Source organism: Barbus barbus, assembly GCF_936440315.1.
Source record: "Barbus barbus genome assembly, chromosome: 49".
In the NCBI taxonomy this organism is placed as follows: Eukaryota; Metazoa; Chordata; class Actinopteri; order Cypriniformes; family Cyprinidae; genus Barbus; species Barbus barbus.
In genome coordinates, this window is record NC_136727.1 from 12,777,977 (window position 1) to 12,800,627 (window position 22,651).

Sequence of the window (22,651 nt, forward strand, 5' to 3'; positions counted from 1 at the left end):
TTTAGGCATCAAGAAATCATTCCGTATGAAAGCTAAATGAACACAGTTTGTCCCATATTTGCAGGCATACGGTGTATGGCTACCTAGACCATATGAATAATACATTCTTAACTGATAATAAATCATTAATTTTAGCAAAAATCATACAAATTAGCCACCTCATAAAATATGTACAATTTGCCATGAAATCGGGTTGGATTCGCACAAACGGCATATCCCTTCACCATCTGCATTTTAATTTTTGTAAATAATTTTGGACAAATGCAAACATTGTGAATATTGATCCCAAGCAGAAGAAAACATGCAATTCGTAATTGGGTCGATTCATCTTGAAATGACTGGATTTCGCCCGTTAAAATATGCTGAACAGCGGTTAATATGACCTCACATTCTAATGGGAACGAAATCACAAAAATGATTGATTTCAAACACTACAATGGAAGCAAAATATAAATACAACCTGAATTCCAGAAATGTTGGGACATTTAAAAAAAAAAAAAAAAAAAAAAAAAAGAAAACTAAAAGACTTTCAAATCACATGAGCGAATATTTTATTCATAATAGAACATAAGGAACATAACAAATGTTTAAATTGAGAAATTTGATGCCTGCTACAGGTCTCAAAAACGTTGGCACAGGGCAAACAAAGGGCTGAAACAGCAAGAAATTTTGAAAAGATTCAGCTGGGAGAACATCTACCAACTAATTAAGTTAATTGACATCAGGTCTGTAACATGATTAGTTATAAAAGGGATGTCTTAGAGAGGCAGAGTCGCTCAGAAGTTAAGATGGGCAGAGGCTCTCCAATCTGTGAAAGAGTGCGTAAAAAGATTGTCAAATACTTTATAAACAACGTTCCTCAACATCAAATTGCAAAAGCTTTGCAAATCTCATCATCTACAGTGCATAACATCATCAAAAGATTCAGAGAAACTGGAGAAATCTCTGTGCGTACGGGATAAGGCCGAAAAACTTTGTTGGATGCTCGTGGTCTTTGGGCCCTCAGACGACATTGCATCACTCATCGGCATGATTCTGTCATTGACATTGCTAAATGGGCCCAGGCATACTTCCAGAAACCACTGTCAGTAAACACAATCCGCCGTGTCATCCGCAGATGCCAACTAAAGCTCTATCATGCAAAAAGGTAGCCATATGTGATCCAGAAGCGCCGTCATGTCCTGTGGACCAAAGCTCATTTAAAATGGACTGTTACAAAGTGAAAAAGTGTTCTATGGTCAGATGAGTCCAAATTTGACATTCTTGTTGGAAATTACGGACACCGTGTCCTCCGGGCTAAAGAGGAGGGAGAACTTCCAACGTGTTATCAGCGTTCAGTTCAAAAGCCAGCATCTCTGATGGTCTGGGAGTGCATAAGTGCATACGGTATGGGCAGTTTGCATGTTTTGGAAGGCACTATGAATGCTGAAAGGTATATAAAGGTTTTAGAGCAACATATGCTCCCCTCCGACAACGTCTATTTCAGGGAAGGCCTTATGTATTTCAGCAGGACAATGCATAACCACATACTGCAGCTATTACAACAGCATGGCTTCGCAGTAGAAGAGTCTGGCGCATTATTAAACGAAAAATATGTCAAAGATGACCACAAACTCTTCAGCAGCTGGAAACCTATATCAGGCAAGAATGGGACCAAATTCCAACACCAAAACTCCAGAAACTCATAACCTCGATGCCCAGACGTCATCAAACTGTTTTGAAAAGAAGAGGAGATGCTACACCACGGTAAACATGTCCCCATCCCAACTCTTTTGAGACCTGAGCTCATTTTGTGCATAAAATGTTTAAACAATCGTTAAGTTATCTGTTCTGTAGTGGATAAAATATTGGCTCATGTGATTTGAAATTAGTTTAGTTTTCATTTTATTCAAATATAAAAAAACATCCCAACATTTCAGAATTCGGGTTGTAACACCTCTCATTTGGCAGACACTGAACGTACATTTCAATAGATTTTGGTGTTAGCATGTTGCTAATAATGGCACAATGCTCTAATAAGCATAAGCAGGCATACCACATTCAAATATTGAGTAAATTAATTCATTTTAAAACAAATAATTTCTATAAAACTTCTCCAAATTGAATTATTACAATATTTCTCTCACTTCACTTCATCCACCATCTTTGATTATATTACTGATTTCATATCATTGCATTCTGGGATTGCCTTCTCTGCAAAGAATTTATGAGATGATGCCTCAAATCATAGCCTAGCTAACAAGAGGTATCTTAGCATGCTGCTAAGCTAATGTTAATGTCTTGATACTCTACCAAGCATAAAATATATAGCACACACACAAATATTTAGTCAATTTTAAATTAAATTTGACTATTTTACCATTCATGTGATTAAGAGTTTTTATAATCAACAAACTTTTTCACCATATTGGAATAAATTTTTTGATTGACACAATGCATTCTGGGACGGTCTTATTCACAAAGGACACATGACATGAAGCCTTAAAGGGATAGTTCGCTCAAAAATGAGATTTCTGTCACTATTTGCTCACATTCATGTCGAAACAGGTATTATTTCATGCTATTTGGACCCCAGTGTTCTCACATTCTTTGCGTGTTCAACAAAAGAAAGAAACTCATATATGTTTGGAACAACATGAGGGTGAATAAATTATGACAGAATTTTCATTTTTAGATGATCTATCCCTTTAAAATATCTCACTTCTAGGTAGCTCACTAGATTTTGGAACACAGCCATCAACTTCACACAGATAGGAGCGAAAGAAGAAACAAGATAAGAAATCAGAGATAGCCTATCTAAATTTACTACGTCTCAACACGCTCTTAATAAATCGACTGCAAACACCTGGAATTTAACAGCTAGGTGTTATAACAATTTATTGTACGAGTCTTTAATAACATGAAAGATTGAAAGGATATAGCCTTGGCACTTTGAGGCCCTGGACACCTGTTCAATTGTGAGATAATTCTCTTTGATTTTATGGAAGCAGTGCGTTAAAAGGGGTACCAAAATACGTTTCACCGTTCATCATGTCCCCCTCCCCATACTCTAATTAAAGCTTTGGCTGTTGTTATTAATTCACAGGTGTCCGCGTCGACTGTGTCTCCATAGCAACGGCGAGGTGTCCCATTAATCCCTCCACATTTTATCAATGCTGATTAATCCCGACCGCAAATAATGACTGCGTGCTCACCTCGCCCTGTTTCTTACCGAAAGAAATTTGGAAAGTGTTGATTGCAATTTGACAGAGGTGGAAAGAGTACGAAAATATTTTACTCAAGTAAAAGTACCATTACATTAATGAAATTTTACTTAAGTACAAGTACCATTCTAAAAATCTACTCAAGTAAAAGTAAAAAGTAGCTCATTTAAAATTTACTTTTTAACAGTGGGAGGGACGCAACAATGGGATAGGCCAAGGGTGTCAGTTCCTGGAGGGCCACAGCCCTGCACAGTTTAGATATAACCATAACTAAACACATCTGATCCAGCTAAAGCCAAAAATTCCAAATCTGTCATCATTTTATCACCCTCATGACGTTTCAAGCCTGTAAGACCTTCGTTCATCTTCAGAACACAAATGTGACCCTGGACCCCAACATTTTTTACTATTATTATTTAGATTTATACATCATCTGAAAGCTGAAATAATAAGCTTTCCATTGATGTTTGGTCTGGTAGGACAATATTTGGCTGAGATAAGCTACAACTATTTGAAAATCTGGAATCTTAGGGTGCAAAAAAAAAAAGGTGTCCAAATTAAGTCCTTAGCAATGCATAGTATATTACTGATCAAAAATTAAGTTTTGATATTTTTACAGTAGTAAATTTACTAAATATCTTCATGGAACATGATCTTTACTTAATATCCTAATTATTTTTTTTACATAAAAGAAAAATTGATCATTTTTACCCATACAATGTATTATTGGCTATTGCTACAAATATACCTGTGTTTTTTGGTCCAGGGTCACAAATTAATATATTAATTTGTAAAAAATAAATATCTTAATATATCTTATCAAAAATATCTTAATTTGTGTTCCGATGACAAACGAAGGTCTTGCAGGTTTGGAACGACATGAGGGTGAGACAGAATTGTCATTTTTGGGTGAACTATCCCTTTAAATGGCAAATATGCATTTCGTATCTTAAACTCTCTATTAGCATTGTTCTTCCACTGGTGGAAAAAAGTAACTGTTTTAATGATGCCCTCAGATTGACCTACACAAATGTACTATTTGGAGACCCTTTAAAAATCCAAAGCAGTCAAGATTCAGAAAACGTTTATAACTAGCTTTTACTTTAAGTGATCATACTACGATTTTGCCTGGCAAAAGAAAATTCCAGCCATATCTGAGCACTGAAACTTGAGAGTGGGCTCTTTTACCTATAGTCTAGACCAGGGTTCCTCAATAGGCGGCCCGCGAGAGAAAAATGTTTGGCCCGTGCTCATTTCAAATAAGTGGAGAGAAAAGATCCACCAGTCTGGAGATGAGCAGGAACAGTTGATTTGCATGGCAGACATGGAGATCCAATTTTTTTGTTTGTTCATTTGTTTTTAATATTCAACAGGCAAAGTTCTTCAGTATCTAAATGCAAAAATGTTGATAATTGTTTGAATAAAACAGACTACTAGGGGGAAAATCTGAATATTTATATTGTGACCATCTTGTGACTATTTTAACAAAGTGACTATTTTAAACAATAATATAATAATTGTAATAATAACAATGATATATATATATATACACAGGTCAGTGGCCCTTGGCTTGGTATTGTTGACAGAATTTGGCCCTCGGTGAAAACTAATTGAGGAAACCTGGTCTAGACCTTAGCAACCACATAAATAAATATTCACTCATTTCTGTTATTCAGCATCATTCACTTTGGCTGTGCATGTGGTGCAATCTTCATTAACCAGAGAGGAGTGTTTCATGGAAAGCCCACTCCAGGAATTGCTGACCAGAAAGATGTGCTTTGTTTTCCCCACAGGCTGTACAGCTCTGAGTTATTCCTCTGGGAATCTCTTTTATCATGACAGCCATTGTTCCTTTTACTTTTTACACATCATTCTCAGTAGCAATAAGGCCCCTATGATCTTTACTCGTTGAGTGGTAAAAAACTCTTTACATACCTCTCAACCCCTCTACTAACTCTACTATCATTTTTCATTAAAAACACACTATTTGAGCACATAAAAATATGACAGTTGAACATGTATTTGAATTTGCTGCCACAATGTGTTTTTGAGTTTTCTCAACTTCTTGTTTTAATTTTATACAGCAAAAAGTTGAGAAAACTCAAAATTTTAAGTTGGCTTAACTTTTTTTTTACAGTGTGGTTGCTAAGGTATTTTGAGTGGTTGCTAGGGCATTCTGGATTGGTGATATAAACTCAGAATTGTGAGATGTACACTTGGAAATGCAGGAAAAAATGTAAGAATTCTGAGTTTCTATCTTGCAGTTTTCACTTGTTCTTCCCCAAATTGTGAGATAAAAAGTCGCTACTACTAGTTTTAATTTTTTATTCTGTGGCAGAAACCCAAGTCGTTGCTAAAGACCATAATATTATAGCAACACCTCACTCAACCCATAGGTCATTTATTACTTCCATGAAATACGACCCATGGGATTGATTACTAAATTAGTGCCCCTACTGACAGCAGGACATGCCACAGAAACTTTCATATTAATGTATTGTGCCTTTTTATCTTCATTATAATTTGGGTCATGGATTCGATCCCAGGGACCTTGTACCTTGAATACACTGTAATTTGCCAAATACGTAAATGTATACGTAAATTTGTGAATTGGAAATAGTGTATGTATATGTAAATATGCAAATTGAAATAGGAAAAATTATAAGGGGCCATGTAAAAAAGTCCACTGATTGTGTTTAAACAAATCTGCATTTTGATTGGTACAGAGCCCCGCACCTGACATGCAGGGGGGGGGGGGGGGGAACTTAAATTGTGTACACGATTTACTAATTTGTACCCTCATTTTATTAAATCATGTGCACAATTTACTAATTTGTTTCCTCATTTTACTAAATCGTGTTTACAATTTACAAATTCATTCTCTCATTTTAAGTAAATTGTGCACTCAATATAATAATTTGTTCCCTCGTTTTAAGTAAATTGTGCACTCCACAGTCTCTATTACAGAGACTTAAGGTACAGTCACATTTAACGTTGTTCAAGCAATATCCAGTTATTTCAAAGGAATTTGCACAATCTGTTGTGAAACCACATATTCATGTGCTTCCCTTTGGTTTCAGGGAGCAAAAGCTAAGGGCTCTTATTGGCTGGGGGATTGCTATGGCAACAGCAGAGTCCGGGAACAAGTGAAGGGACTGCTGCCTGTCCGTTATGCTTGTGCTGGAATGAAATGGGGAGAGACAGCCATACAAGATGGTCTGACATATTATGCAGGATGAACTGCAACCGGAACGGTTTGTTACATCTTGGAAAAATGTATAGCTTTTTTTTTTATTGTTAACAATGAATGTGAGTCAAGCATCCAAAATGTCATTGTCTTACCACTGTCTCTTACGTCTATTCATATATTCATGTGTAGTTCATAAAAAAAAAATGCAATAAATAAATAAATAATTCCCAAAAATTATCATGACTTTTTTTTTCTTTATTTTACCATGAAGGTAATACCATGGTATTCTTAGAAATACCCTGATGTAACATTTCCATAAAGTGGTTTATGCATATGGTAAATGTACAGAATTATAGATAAGTTCATTAAAAGCTACTAAAAAGTTGTTTTTAAATATTATATAAAATATATCAATTAAATTAAATATTTGTTCAATTTCATAATAGAATAAAAATGTTACCTTTTTATTTTAATAAATTGTATCACATTTTCACTGTCTAGGTTGTTAGGATTGGAATAATACAGAGCTCAATTTATCATCTTGCAGATGGATCACTTACATAGACAACTGTGATATTTCCACTTGTCTCTTGACAATCTTGACCTTTTAAGATGACCTGTACTGTCTTAGATGGTCTTCTCTTGTCTTTCTATCCAGCGTGAGCAATGAAGCGATCACAGGCCTCCTCTCAGTTCAGGTTTATTGCACCTGCAGGCAACAACCGGCCAATCTAAATCAGAGTAACATGAGTTCCCATGGAAACCCCAGGAACATCTGCCCCTGATGATAACAGAGAAAAAAACAGATGGCAGAGGTTTGATGATCTGATATAAAATTCCCGATTTCTTGTGGATGCTTAACCAAAAACATCCTCATCAGCAAGTAAACAGAATAATGACGTAATCAGAAAAGCACTGATTTCCAATCCCTTTCTATCATTCTGTTATGAAAAAAACATGTGAAAAACTAATTCCAGCAGATGTCAAAGAGTTCATGCTGCAACATATATTACCCCAGCTTCCAATATAATGCACGAAAAATCCATTTCTAAACTGTGTGAGAGGACATTTCTAAGAACATCATGTCAGAGGTGCAGAAACACTGTAGCAAGTATAATCCTACACAAAGGCGGCTTTAATGTCACGAAAAATTCTTGAACAAATTGCCATGCTGATAAGGACTGAAGGGCTTTTAATCACAACAAATCGTGAGGAAGTAGATGTTGTTTGCCCCTGAACAATGTGCCATTTCTTGTGATAAATGAAACCTTGTCTGCTGAGACGTTCTATCAAGATTACCAGTGTAGACGCTAGGGCTGTAGTCAAGTCCACCTTTGTCGAGTCCAAGACAAGTCCAAGACCAGGACTATCGAGTCCGAGTCCAAAGAGGTTCGAGTCCAAGTCAAGTCCAAGTCCAAATGAGACAAAACAGAGAAAGAAAATAAAAGAATCTTCTTCAGAACCACATACTTAACTATTGATCATTTATTATTATTTATTATTTATTTATTTATTATTTAGTCATTTAGCAGACGCTTTTATCCAAAGTCACCACAGCCATATCACCCTGCAGCCCAAGACCGGTTCCCCACTGAAGCTAAGCAGGGTTGAGCCTGGTCAGTACCTGGATGGGAGACCTCCTGGGAAAAACTTGGTTGCTGCTGGAAGAGGTGTTAGTGAGGCCAGCAGGGGGTGCTCACCCTGCAGTCTGTGTGGGTCCTAACGCCCCGGTATAGTGACGGAGACACTATACTGTAAAAAGCACCGTCTTTCGGATGAGACGTTAAACCGAGGTCCTGACTCTCTGTGGTCATTAAAAAATCCCATGGCACTTCTCGTAAAAGAGTAGGGGTGTAACCCCGGTGTCCTGGCCAAATTCCCTCTACTAGCCCTTGTCTATCATGGCCTCCTAATAATCCCCATACACTTGATTGGCTCTATCTCTCTCTCCTCTCCACCTGTAGCTGGTGTGTGGTGAGCGCACTGGCGCCGTTGTTGTGTGGCTGCCGTCGCATCATCCAAGTGGATGCTGCACACTGGTGGTGGTTGAGGAGAGACCCCCCCACATGATTGTAAAGCGCTTTGGGTGTACAGCAATACACAATAAAGCGCTATATAAATGCATCATTCAAAGTGACTTACAAATGAGGACAACAGAAGCAATCAATTATAGTTTTAAAACAACTAAAAACAGATCCAAAACTAAAAGCTAAAACTTTATACTACCTATAAACATTTTTAAAATAAAGAAATTAAATAAAAATGACAAATGCATACAACAAAATTTCAAAACTTAACATTTAAATGAAAAACAAAAAATAAAGCTAAAAACAATTCAAAATATTAAAGAACAAAAGTATAAGAGTATAATGATTCTACCATAACACTAAGCCAAACACAAAAAAACAACTATATATATATATACATCTACATCTTGTACAACTACATCTTGTACAAACTTTTCTTATGCATATTATATGTTCAGAAATAATACAAGAAAAATGCTTAAAAAATTCTCAAGTAATTCAAATTCAAAATTACTGAAGGTATCACACCTACAGGGCTATTATTAACTATAAATGCTCTGTAAAAACAATGAACAGGAGTTTTCAGCCTGTCACCCTGATGCGAACATGAAATATCAGACATACAGTAGTAGTTCTTCACAGGTTTTTTATTTGATTATGCTGCTTTTCCATAGTTTTTTCTATGTAAACATGGACGCATTTGACTGTTGCGCTCACTTCTCGTGCATGAAACGGCTTTCTAAAAACGCGGCGCTCTAGTTATTAAAAGATGTTTAACTCCAATCTTCTTGCATTTTTTCTTATTCCACTGCCCGCGTCGCATCTTTGTCAACACAAAAGCAGATTCTGTGTGAATGACACCTGGAGAGCATCACACCTGAGCGGTTAATAATGTGCACCGACATGTGGTTGGGTCGTTCTTCTCTCTTTACTGTTATTGTCAAAGTGTCTAATTCTAGCGTTTGGTAATATTTCTATTCAAAATAGAATCGCGATTCCACGATTTATAAAAAATTAATTTGTGGCAAAACATTAAATTCGATCCAATTAATCCATAAAATCTGAAAAATCGCCCAGCCATAGCCCCAGTGTTTGCTTATTTTTACTTTATTTAAATTTTGTGTAATTTATTTATTTTACATCAAGGTGTTTGATCCTCCAGGCTTTATTCATTTTGCTCTTATTCGTTCTGTTTCTTATTCATTTGGTTCCACAGCGTTTTTTTAAAAACTTTTAAACATTTGTAAGTTTGTTATTATATATTAGGCTTATAGCATATGGTTTATTCGTTTTGTTAATAAAAGTCCCATGTTTATTGCAGAAAATTTGTCGTTGTAAATTATAGCTATTGAAAGTGAAAGTAAAATGCGCATGGGCATTTATAAGCTATATAAAAGCGAAGGAAAGTCAGGTGGAAGAGAGGGAAAACTCCAACGAACTTTGTAAAACCAAACTGTATTATGCAACTCGCCGACATTGTGTCTGTGGCCAAAATAAAATTAATTATGCCTCCATGCAGAGCGCACACTTGGGGCCAGGCATATGATGCAGCCATGCATTTACCAGGCGACCAATGGCAATGCCCATTCTAGATGGATTGTAAATTAAACCAATTACATTGTTTTGAAAGAGAAAAAAACATATATAGCTGGTCGAGACCAACTAGAACATTTGGCGAGTCCAATGACCAAGTTCGAGACAAGTCCGAGTCCAAATACCAACGAGTCCAAGTCCAAATACCAACGAGTCCAAGACAAGTCCGAGACGACAGAAAAACGTCTCGAGACTGGACTCAAGTACTACAGCCCTAGTAGATGCAAATGAACAAGTATCAGTTAGAAAAACAAACAAACATTATTTCACAAAAAGCATTTTTGGCACACATATCTGTGGATACCTTAAAAATAGAAAAAAGACACTTTACTATGTGCGGGGGTTTATTGAGTGTTATGACTAATTACTTGGATGGATACAAGGTGTCAGGGTTGAGTGAAGGGATAGAGCGAGGACTCAATTGCTGGAGGAAAATAGGGCTTTATTAATTAAAAAATAAAATAAACAAACAAAAACTACCCCGTAGGGGAAAACACACTGGCAAGGCAGGACAAGGCAAGGCAAGACAGGACAGGACAGGACAGGACTTCACAAGGGTAAGGTCGACGATGAACCGGCACAGGACTGCAAACACAAGGAGATTATAAGGGGAGCAAATGAGGAGGGTAATGAGGTAACAGGTGGGGCAAATTAACCAATAATCAGAAAACAAGGTGAGAGCATGAGAGCACATGGCACATAGAACTAAACAAGACCAGCCATGTGCTCAAACAAAACAAAAACACAAGCACATGGCCAGCAAAACAAATCACTAGCCATGTGCAAAACAGGACACGAACACGCAGCTAATGAGAAGACTCATAAGCCGCGTTCACAAAAAACAAACATGAAAGCATGCAGCCAGTGAAAAAACACCAGCTGCGTGCAACACTGAGCAAAACAAAACGAGAAAAAGCAGGCGGCCGAAACCGAACCAAACAGAGGACAGAGGAGCGCACGGCCCGAGCGAACTCGAAATCGCACGCTCCCCAGCAAGAACAAACCTGGAGCGTGAGTGTCCGAACCCCGACACGAAACCAGAACAGAGTCTGAACAAGACAGGAGTGCCGGGATCCGAACATCACGCCCCAACATGAAACAGAGCACGCAGACAAGAGAAAACAAGACAGGAGGGAGTGTCCGGGCTCCGTCACAAAACCATGAATAAACTAGACCGAAGTGACAGAACCCTGACACAAGGCTACCAAATAAGCATGAAATACTGATTTGAGTTGAAATGGGTTTATAATCTGATCTGTGCAGTAAGGTATTTTAAAGCTTATTCCACAAAAAAGTACAAAATCAACTAGACAAACAATGCAATAATATTACAGTAATATTTATATTCTTACTAGCCCTTACAAAGATTTACTACAAATAAAACCAAAAACCATACTATAGTTAAACCATATAACCACAAATTAACCATGGTTTTGCTGCACTAAATCACTAACTAGTTTACCATGGTATCTGTAGTAAAACTGTGGTTATACAAATCAATATGCCAAAAAAAACCCCAAAAAAAACATGGTTACTACACTTTTACTACAATATGGTTAGCTTTCGTGGTTAGGCTAGCTATTTTCAATAGAAACGATAACTGATAGGCTTGTGTTTGTACGAAACACTAAAACGCAAATAAACTGGAAAGTGGAGCCGATTTCAGTTACAACTTGCTAACGTTGTTATGGGTGATGGCTAACTTTAAGAAATAGGCTAGTCTGAGATGAACTACACTAGCCTGACATGCTAGAGCTGCACAATTAATCGTTAAAAGATTGCGATCCCAATTCAAACACCAACGCAATCTCATTTCTCAATGACAATGATTCACCTGTGAATCGTGAATCCCTGAAACATTTAATAATCAATAATAAATGTTTAATAATTCATTCAAATTAATTGAACACGTTTAACTAGACTGCAGCAATTAATATTTTTCACTCATCATTTTTAGTTCAGCGTTTCTATGGCAACACTATCACCTCCAAAGCTCACATGCTTGCAGAGGTGATGGAATGTTCTGAAAGCTACACTGAAGCCCCATTTACACTAGTGAGTTTTCGTTTTTAAATGGCGTTTTATGAATGAAAACGATCCTCGTCTACACTGGCGTTTCCGCTGCATTTCAGAAACAATCTCCGTTTACACTACACAACCGAAAACGCATGTCACGTGACCATTCTTGCAGGTACTACCATAGATGTGTATAGATCCCTATTATTTAGATGGCGGACGCGTCTGCGCACTTAGAGCGGTCGAATGGGGAATCTACCCAAATATATCTATGGTACAACAATGAGCATGATGTTATTGTTTACACGGTCGTCAAGGATAAGCAGAGCGAATGTGGGCAGCCACGCCATCGTTTTCAAAAGTCTCAGTTTTTGTCCATTTACACTGAAACGCAACCCCCAAAGTTTTCAAATTAAAACAGGGTCTGCAGCGTTTTCAAAAGTCTCTGTTTTCGACCTTGAAAATGCCGGAGTAGTGTAAACAATAGGCGTATCCGTAGCAAAAGTTATGCGTTTTAAAACGAAAACACACTAGTGTAAACGGGGCCTAAGGCCACGTTCACACAGCAGTAGAATACGGTTGTCAGTCCTGTATTTGAGTCCTTAATACGGTTACGTTCACACACAGTTTGGTTATTTACGGGTGTGACAACCGCATTCTGTAACCAAACTCACACCTGTACATTTTCAGGACTCACAACTGCATTCTCGGGAAACATGTATGAACAGAACAGACTGGATAACTAGTTGTCTGTCACGTCATACAGTGCGAGAGAGCCTCTCTGCCGCACAAACACATGTGTTGCGTGTTTTCTTGTGTGGTTTCAGTCACTTACAGTGATGGAGAAATGAGCTGCGTGTCATCTGAAAGTTTTAGATCCAGTCAGTTGCTCCCGTGTGTTCTGCATGCTACACAATATGCTCCGCTCTCTACCCAAATTTAAAAGCTGCTGTTGGTTATTGAAGATTTGACGGAAGAACTCGCAGCTCGATTGGACTCTTGTCATGTCAGAAGTGATAAAACTTTCAGTATTATGGATGTCGCCATCTTTTGATTTTACTTTGGTTAGAGTCACTATGGTTACTGGTAAGGAATATGGGCTTGATTCCCATTGCACGTTCATACAGACAGTATTCTAAACACAGCTGTAAGCTGCTGTGTGAATGGGATATTTTCGAGACTCACACCTGTAAGTAAATGCGATTGTCAATCCCAAAAACTGACAGTGTGAACGTAGCCTTCGAACACATGGACCCTGTGCCGCCTCACCGCTGCCAGATTCATTTAGGCACCACTACCTTCGAGTAACGTCATGTGCTGTCGTCTCAGAATTACGGTAATTACGACATGGCGTAAAGGCAGCTAAATGAGTATTTGTAGTGACACTTGTTAAGTGTTAGCATTGAAGTCTTAGATCTTTAGTGTTATTTGTATGTATGAAATGTTAACTGAAGATGCTACCATACAGGCGTTACTTACTGGAAAGGATGTTGAATCCAATCAGGAAAGTTGAAGAAAGTGAAGGAAAGAGGCATAAATGGGTCATTTAGTATGGCGGTCATAGAGACAAGCTCAAAGAGTGGGGTGAAACTATGGATAGCTCATTTGGAAAAACAGGTGTGCTCTGCTACCTCTCTGTCTTTCTTTCTGCTCTCATTCTGTTCTGCTCTCTCGCTCTTTTTTCCTCTGGCCTAATGAGGTGGAGGCCAAGCAAACAGCGAAGACAGATGACCCCTCTGCTGTTATCTGTTTACCAGAAAAAGATGCCTGGTCTTTTCAGCCACTTTTGAACATTTCTGTTTGTTGAAAAACCTTTCTAGAAGTCCCAGAAACTTCTGGAAAGGTTTCCCGTGGTGACCATAGTCATGTGTTAAATTTTGTTTTCTCATAGCATAGAGGTCACATTCTTTTTAGGGAACATAGGAAAAGTCTCAGATACACATATTTAATAACAATGGTAAATGACTTCCAAGGGTGTTGTTGAAAATCATTACAGCATAACAATTAAAACTGGATGAAATTAGTTTTGTCTGGTGTCACCAGAGGATTCTCGTCGCATAAAATTTTATTTTGAATAACCTTGTGATCACAAATTTTATTGACGTTTCAGAATATAAGCCAAAAAGTCTCCATTCATCACCACGATATTCAGTGCATCCGGAAAGTATTCACAGCGCTTCACTTTTTCCACATTTTGTTGTTACAGCCTTATTCCAATATGGATTAAATTAATTTCCTCAAAATTCTACAAACAATACCCCATAATGACAATGTGAAAGAAGTTTGTTTGAAATCTTTGCAAATGTATTAAAAATAAAAAACGAAAAAAATCACATGTACATAAGTATTCACAGGCCCATGACACTCAAAATTGAGCTCAGGTGTATCCTATTTCCACTGATCATCCTTGAGATCTTTCTACAACTTGAGTCCACTTGTGGTAAATTCAATTAATTGGACATGATTTGGAAAGGTGCACACCTCCCTATAAAAGGCCTCACAAGCTGACAATGCACATCAGAGCAAAAACCAAGCCATGAGGTCAAAGGAACTGCCTGCAGAGCTCAGAGACAGGATTGTATCGAGGCACAGATCTGAAGAAGGCTACAAAAAGGTTTCTGCTGCACTGAAGGTTCCCAAGAGCACAGTGGCTTCCATAATTCTCAAATGGAAGAAGTTTGGCACAACCAGGGCTCTTCTTAGAGCTGGTCTCCTGGCCAAACCGAGCAATTGATTGAGAAGGGCCTTGTCTAGACTGGTGACCAAGAACCCGATGGTCACTCTAGTTGAGCTCCATGATCATATATGCAGATGGGAGAAACCTACAGAAGGACAAACATCACTGCAACACTCCACCAACCTGGGCTTTATGGCGGTGTGGCCAAACCCAATCCTCTCCTCAGTGAAGACCCATGAAAACACACTTGGAATTTGCAAAAAAGCACCTAAAGGACCCTCAGACTGTGAGAAACAAGATTCTCTGGTCTGATGAGCCTCAATTCTAAGCATCATATTTGAAGGAAACCAGCTCTGCTCATCACCTGCAGAGTACCATCCCAAAAGTAAAGTGTGCTGGCAGCAGCCTCAAGCTGTGGGGGGGATTTTTTAGCGGCAGGGACTGGGAGACTGGTCAGTGTAGAAGAAAAGCTAAATGCACCAAAATATTGAGATAGCCTTAATGAAAACTCAGTTCAGAGCATTCAGAACCTCAGACTGGCCAGAAGGTTCACCTTCCAACAGGACAATGAACCTAAGCACACAGCAAGTGTAGCTTATCGACAACTATGGGAATGTCCTTGAGTGGCCCAGCCATAGTCTGGGATTGAACCCAATCAAATATTTCTGGAGAAACCTGAAAATGTGTCTACCCCCATCCAAACTGACAGAGCTTGAAAGGTGAAGAGGTGAGGAGAATAACGCCAGAGAACTGCCAAATGCTGACGATCAAAGCTTGTTGCGTCATACCCAAAAAGATTTGCGGCTGTAATTGGTGCCAAAGGTGCTTCAACAAAATATTGAGCAATTTTGAATACTTAGATACATGTGTTTTTCTTTTTCATTTTTTAATAAATTTGCAAAGATTTCAAACAAACTTCTTTCACACTGTCATGGGGTATTGTTTGTAGAATTTTGAGGAAAATAATGAATTTAATCCATTTTGGAATAAGGCTGTAACATAACAAAATGTGGAAAAAGTGAAGCGCTGTGAATACTTTCCAGATGCACTGTATGAAATATTTCTGTTTTGTCCCCTAAAATGCTTATGAAAAATAAGATAAGAATAATCTAAACATTTTAAAGAGACATATCATGGGTTTTTATATTTATATTTTAATATATCAGTTATCTTGATTAACTTCTGGATTTCAGTTTAACAATAATTTGATGGAAAGTTATGAAAAGCCTATTCTCCTTCATTATTATGAATTCATTATCCACACATGCAACATTACCTCAGTTCATGCATGGTGAATAATAATGAGTCATCAGTGCCACTTTCACCCTTACTGGTGATATTAAAATGCACCACTGGAGTGTTAGTGGAGTTAAAATGAAGTACACTGAAACAGTATTAAATAAAAAAAAAGCTTAAATGGCCACAAATGTGTTTTTATTATTTATTTCATGAGTTGTAAAACCTCTAGCTGTCCATCTAATATACAAATACACCAGTTGAACATCCATGCAGAGGTGCAGAAAAGAAATACACTCCAAACAGCTCACACTTCAAAAAAAAATATAGGTTGATTACCACAGTGAAAATATTACCCATGCACACAAGTTACAAACACCAGAGTTGACGGGATCCACTATGAACAAATCACACTAAACTCCAGGTGAACAGTTCACATCTACATCAAGTACATAGGATTGGCACTTTTTTCATTTTGCAATATACACCTGTTAAAACAGGAAGACTCCAGCATTCGAGTGGTTTAGGAAATTAAAGACTTAATGAAACACTTAAATATAAATGAAAAGCTTCATATGCTTTTTTGCACTCAAATAAATTACAGCACAATCCACAGGTCATAAATATAGAAATGTTCTTGTCCATTCCCTGCATCCTTTGTAACCACCAGCTATTAGTTAGTTTCAATGGGGCCATTTTTGATATTTTCTTAGCATTTTAATGAGCACTATCTGCCTCATTACCTCAAAAATGCCTCTTCTGCTATTTATCTATAAAGCAGAGCCAGAAAGGAAATAAACGCTTACTAAATTTATATAATTTAATATGAATTAAAGGAGGCTAGATATTCAATAATTGAATAGCTATTTTATATTGTTATCATAAAATTAACAATATCGCAAGCCATGCATCCATTCATTCATGATGATATTCATGTCCAATTTCAACCACTTTTCTATTCATATGGTTTCTGTCTGCTGAAAAAGCAAATTGCACATCAGATTAGCCATTTGCATAACAACACATGCAGCATTTACACTTTAGTTACCTGTCCATATAATTTTACCAGATGAATTTATCATTACATTTTGGGCTACAGGATTGGAATTTAGATCTTCCTATAATGCGAATGAGAGTAGATATTTTACTTGGTACTTCCCTCTGGGTAAGTAGTGTGCATGGAAAACTTTCAAAGAAAGTATTTCATATGGACCCGGTTTCAAAAAAGGCTTTTGAAAAAGCGTCCAAGCCAGATGGTGTCCAACAAATAGATACAGATAAAGATGCTCAGTCCAAAAATGATCCAATCTGAGCAAATCTAAACATGCAAAAATCGCTCTTTAGTAAGGCTTCTGGGTTTCACCAAATGACATTCTGCACATTTGCAAGAATACGTCATCGCATTTACAAGTTTACGCCAAAGTCTGATGCCGACACATGAAGAGGGACGCAACATTGTTCAGTCTGGTTATTTGTCCTCCAAATTATCCAGCAGATGCATCCAGGATCAAAGCTAACATTAGCACAGAGGGCCATTGTGAAGCTTCAAAGGACTGCGGCTCTGGAAAGAAGTCTTTAATCAAAATCAATCAAAAAGCTAAACGCTTGGTCTTAATTAGGCTAAATGCGTAGAACAACCAAAATACGTAAGGCAACATACAAAAAGACTGTCATAGACTATATTTACAGGCAACAAATTTAAAACTATGCTAATAGCTGTGGTGGCTCTGTAAATACTAAATTAACCACCGCTACATGAAAGACCACGAAGCAAATATCTAGCATAGAATAACTTATTCCACCTTTGAAGACAGTGTCCCATTCTGAAGGTCTAAAATCCAGACAAGAGCTTGCACAAAGGGACCTCCCGTTCACCTAACAGCATGTCTCTTTTCAGGCTCGTGCCTTTATTCACAACCTTGATCTTCAAAGCTAGGATCTTAACCTGAGCTGAAGTCACCGAATCAAAAAAGAAGTCCTCGTTGAAGATCGGATTGCGGCTGTTCTTGATTATCGTGCTTCTCTGCTTCTGCAACTTGCCCGGATTGAGGTAGAGTGAAACACAACAGTTGATGCTCTTAATGTCAAACATGGGATCATACAGGTCCTCGGCTGCCATAATGCGGATTCGGAGACGGGCTGTACCCGCGTCGTAGTCTGCGCAAAGTCGGACGGTGCCTCCTTTGTGCATGTTGATGGTGTGCTCCTTGTGTTGACGGTCCGCGCCATGAAGGTGATCCAGAGCTCCACCACCTTGTGAAGAGGAGCAGTGGCTCCTTCTAGGAACGTTTGGGCTGGGCTCCGCCGAGCTGCACTCATCTGTGGATAAGGAACTATGTCTGGCAAATGTCCGCTTGCCTTTGGCGACCTTGGCCTGTGTCTCGTGGGTAAAGATCTTTAGTAAAGAGGCGGAACGAGAGAGCAATGGCGAACTGAATGGGGACGACTCTGCCGAAGAGCAAGTGTCGCTCTCGCCACCACTGAAGTATCGGTAGGGGTTTATGTGAGAGCTGCTGAAGTCCGGAGGGTTGAGGTGATTCCCCTCGTTGCTGCTCTTGCCTTGGGACTTGCGTTGGGTATTGGGTGATGTAACTGGACTGGTGTGGTCGCAGTGGAACAGGGACTCTTTTCGCCGGGTGTGGGGACTCTCCATCAACGTGGCAAATCCGTAAGAAGTCTGAGTCTTTGGAATGTAAGGAAGTGACATGGCGGTCTGGGATTGAGGGTCGGCGTTGGTGTCGCCGGCTACGACTTCATCCGCGCTCTCGATCTGAATGATGTGGCGGTTAGCCGCCCTAAGCAGGTTCTTGGTGTCTCCTGCCAACTTGCTGACCAGTCGTGGGCTACGAGGGCTGCTGATCATCTTGTTGCTGATTGTTTGCTCTGAGGTCGAGGGTCTCAGACTTTCTTTGGACTTGACGTCAGAAGCTTCGGTCTCTGGTGGGCAGCTTACCAGCTTTGGGGGGATGAAGAAATCTGGAATCTTGTCGGGTGTGAGGACGTTGCTATAGACAGGCGCCTTCCCCTTGTCACCTACCTCTCCTTGGCGGAGCACATTTGTTTCGACTGAGTCCCGGATCTTCTCCAGAACCCACATGATCCCTCTGGGCTGAACCCACTGGGTGATGCCTGTAATCAAAAGCAACAGAATATTCAACAATGAGCCCCAAGCTATTAATAATTTACGATTGACCATTGCAACAACAATGTACCCTTAGATTATGAATAATTGTCACACATATGTAAAGGTATAGGGTGAATTGTGCAGTAACTTTCAGGGGTGGACTTTAAGGACTGCAAATTAATCTTACATGATACGAATTGTATCGCAACATAATATACTATATACTAACCTTTTAATGCTATAAGTGGTACGTAAATGAATAATCAAAGGTTTTGTCAAAAAGTTGTCAATGTTCTTTCTGTCTAATAATGATCCTAACGAAAAGTGCTTCAGCAACGCACTGTTGCTATGGTTATCTCTTCAGGCGAATACGAACATTGTTTCCGAGCATCTATTTTCCGCTAGGTGAAAACAGATTAAGACTCCTCAACCTTTTTTTTTTTTTTCTTTTTTTTTTGTGTGAGGTGGGTTAAGGTTTAAATCTTAACATGATAGACAAACCCGCTTAATTTGCAAATGTACAATATTCTAGACTTGAATAAAACTACACAGCATTTCTTTTAGAATGCTGGAAATCAGTTTTCAATAAGTCAATTCATATATATTTTTGTATAAAATTATTTATGGATTAGGAAATTTTGGATTAAATTGCATTTAAAGCTAATTATGCAAAAATAATGCAAAAAATACAGTGTGCATCAACAAATCAAATGATAATTAAAAAAAAAACATTTGAATCAAGTGATATTTTAAAAACTGTAGATAAAAGCAATTTTTCTTTTTTTGTTCTTGGTTCTGGTCCTAGAGTACCCAATCACTGGAGATTTTGCACTTATGTAACACACATGATTAATATCATCAGCTTATTAATAGAGGCACTGAAGAGACCTTCACTGGGTACTTCAGATAAGCGAAACATCCAAAATATGCCGTCTGCGGTACTCCAGACGAGAATTAAAAGCAACTAAATTAGTCTCGCTAAAAAAAATAAACTGTTAAGATGAACACATAACTGCCTAAATTATTAATATTATTAATTGCATATCCAAACTGAGATTATATTCACGTGAATGGCAACAGGTTGCACCAAACGTCTCTGAAAACTGACATTCAGAGTTAAACCTGCCTTTTTTTGTTTACAGAATTCATTAGATTACACTGCTGTCAGTGGTGTTTGGATATAAAAAATTAATAACATTTAATATGTAACATCCACAATAGCTTTTCATCTAAAAAAATCAAGAAAAAAAAAAAGTAACTATGAAGTTGTAACAGTTTCAAATAGAAGAGAACATTAAAAAAGGCATGTTAAGTGTATTTGGACTTGTTTGTAACTACATTAATTTACTGGAAAACAAGACCAAGACAACATCTTATGACAATAGTTTCAATGTAAAACCTTTTCTCAAATGTCTAAACCTACATTTCACTGCTGGTTATACTCTGTATAATTGTGTATGTGACAAATAAAACTCTTGAATCTTGAACCGTACCCTTTTTGAATTGTAAAATAAAAAGTCATTTCTCATTAATATTCACCGTCTAATATAATCTTAACAATTCTTCATCACAATGAAGTTTAAGAAAAGTAAACTTTTAAACCAGTTGCATTAAAGAGTAATTTACTCACTGGATTTGCAAATGATTTTCCTCTTCTCTGCGATTCCTCACACAGTGCTCACCTTCACAGGCACTTCAGTGTTCATTAGTGTGTGTGTGTGTGTGCTGTCTTTTCCCCAGGCTGCGGTGAGAGAGGTTCAGATCAGCCTGTTGCGTTTATATAGCCCTACCGCAGACGCGCGCGCCTGAACGAGCCAATCAGAGGAAACCATGCTCTTCAGATTAGAGATGCATCAATTCCTGGAAACCCAGCACTCAAGACAATCAAGACCGAATGCTGGGTTTGAAAAAACACACATAAAGAGCGCCTGTTTGATTCAAATACTATGATTTCAAATATTGATAAGCATTTGTCTTTTGCAAAAATTAAAAAGTTACGGTTTACGAAAACTAGGAACAATGAACCAGCTTTTTTCAGAACCTTCTCCGTTAAAAATCACCGGAACGGAATTATTTTGTTATGTGTGTCCGTTCCCTTTAATGTGCACAAGTTTACAAAGTGTTTTAAGTTAATATTCTGTTTGTCGTCAGTCACACCACAGTGATATCCTGTTCAAGTTTGATTCTTTACGGTGAATCAAAAACATACAGCGCGACATGTCCGAACGAATGACTCGTATGAGTCGGTTCTTTTAGTGAATCAAAAACACACAGCGCAACATGTCCGAACGAATAACTCGTATGAGTCGGTTCTTTTTAGTGAATCAAAAACACAGAAGTTGGCAAACGTGTCACTTTCGTCATATCCGACTTCCAGTGTTTCTGGTTATTCATATGATATGTAGTTAAAGATAGCCTACACATTGAGAGTTGTAGTCATTGATATTTGACAAAACAATTAATAAAATACCCCCCTCCATAATTTGCGCATATGTTTAGTATGTTATATTTTATAAATAGCCGTTGCCAATTAAAATATATAGCCTATGTAAAATATTTCAGCAATTACAGAACATTTTTTAATTAAAGTTATTTCTAAATGCATTATATTTATTCTTTTCTGAATCTGAAGTGTTCTCATAATTTACAGAAGAAACGGAAAAAGTTCAATTAATTAGCCTATCATTATTATTATTGGCCATTGCTGTAAGTGGCTCAACAGGCTTTAGCCTTCAGTCAGACAGTAAAGGCTGAAGTGGATTAAATCTGTACTCACTCCATCGCTTGTTAGTTGCTCAGTCATTGCTAAAATTGACTGTTCCGAAAAAGTGAAGTCAGTAGAGCACAAAAGCACTTGACTTAATTTAATTTAAATCACTTGCCCATCTTCTGCCGCGATCTGACCATTGGTTTCCCTGGAGACCTTGCTATATCTATGGCAACAAATAGATTTTAACAGGAGCAGAAATAGAACAAGTTCCAAATGTGACCCGAGGAGAAAGAAACCCCGGGGTGATGCTGGGTCTACAGGAAGAGAATAAGACATTGAGTTATGGACATGTACTCTCAGACAAAAATAAAAAATTGCCATTATTTACAAACGTCATTCCAAACCGGTATGACCTTTGTTGTCACACACACACACACACACACAATCTTGGAGCTTTAAGCTTCAAAAATAATGCTGAAGAACTACAAATATAATTAAATCAGTCCATATGGGATGCCATACAGTATTTGTGTGAGAAACTAACCAAAAAATATGTTTTTGTTTAATGAAAATCTTGAAATCAGCACAGCTCTCCTTGGCAAGTTGAGAAAAGTAACAATTTCCGACTTGTGAATAAATCATTCCATGAATCGTAATAATTCACTCATGAATCAGAGAGACCCGATTCTCCCGTTCAACTTACTAATTCAGTGATTCGGTCGCAACTGTTAACAGCTTAATTTGCAGTGTGGTTCCTTCTACTTCCAAAGACTTGGAATAATTGTCACATGGATGACATTTACGGTGTTTTTTGTCGTTTTTAGGCTTAAATACCATAACTGCATCAAGGAAAAAATTACCAGTAATTTAGGCTA

At 37.9% G+C, this 22,651-nt stretch overlaps 1 protein-coding gene across 1 annotated transcript; it reads right to left on the minus strand.

The window, feature by feature from the left end:
* Positions 1–16,103: 16,103 nt before the first annotated feature.
* Positions 16,104–21,265, minus strand: LOC306867145 (C2 calcium-dependent domain-containing protein 4C-like). The gene is made up of 2 exons (XM_079412695.1): positions 20,697–21,265; positions 16,104–19,071 (listed from the first exon to the last, which is right to left on the minus strand). The coding sequence occupies exon 2, from the start codon at positions 19,037–19,039 to the stop codon at positions 17,774–17,776; it is 1,266 nt and encodes a 421-aa protein (XP_079268821.1). The 5' UTR covers positions 19,040–19,071; positions 20,697–21,265; the 3' UTR covers positions 16,104–17,773.
* Between the last annotated feature and the right edge of the window lie 1,386 nt (positions 21,266–22,651).

Coding starts and splice junctions, on each gene's coding strand:
- LOC306867145 (XM_079412695.1), bottom strand. CDS start 19,039: ATGTGGGTTCTGGAGAAGATCCGGGACTCAGTCGAAACAAATGTGCTC.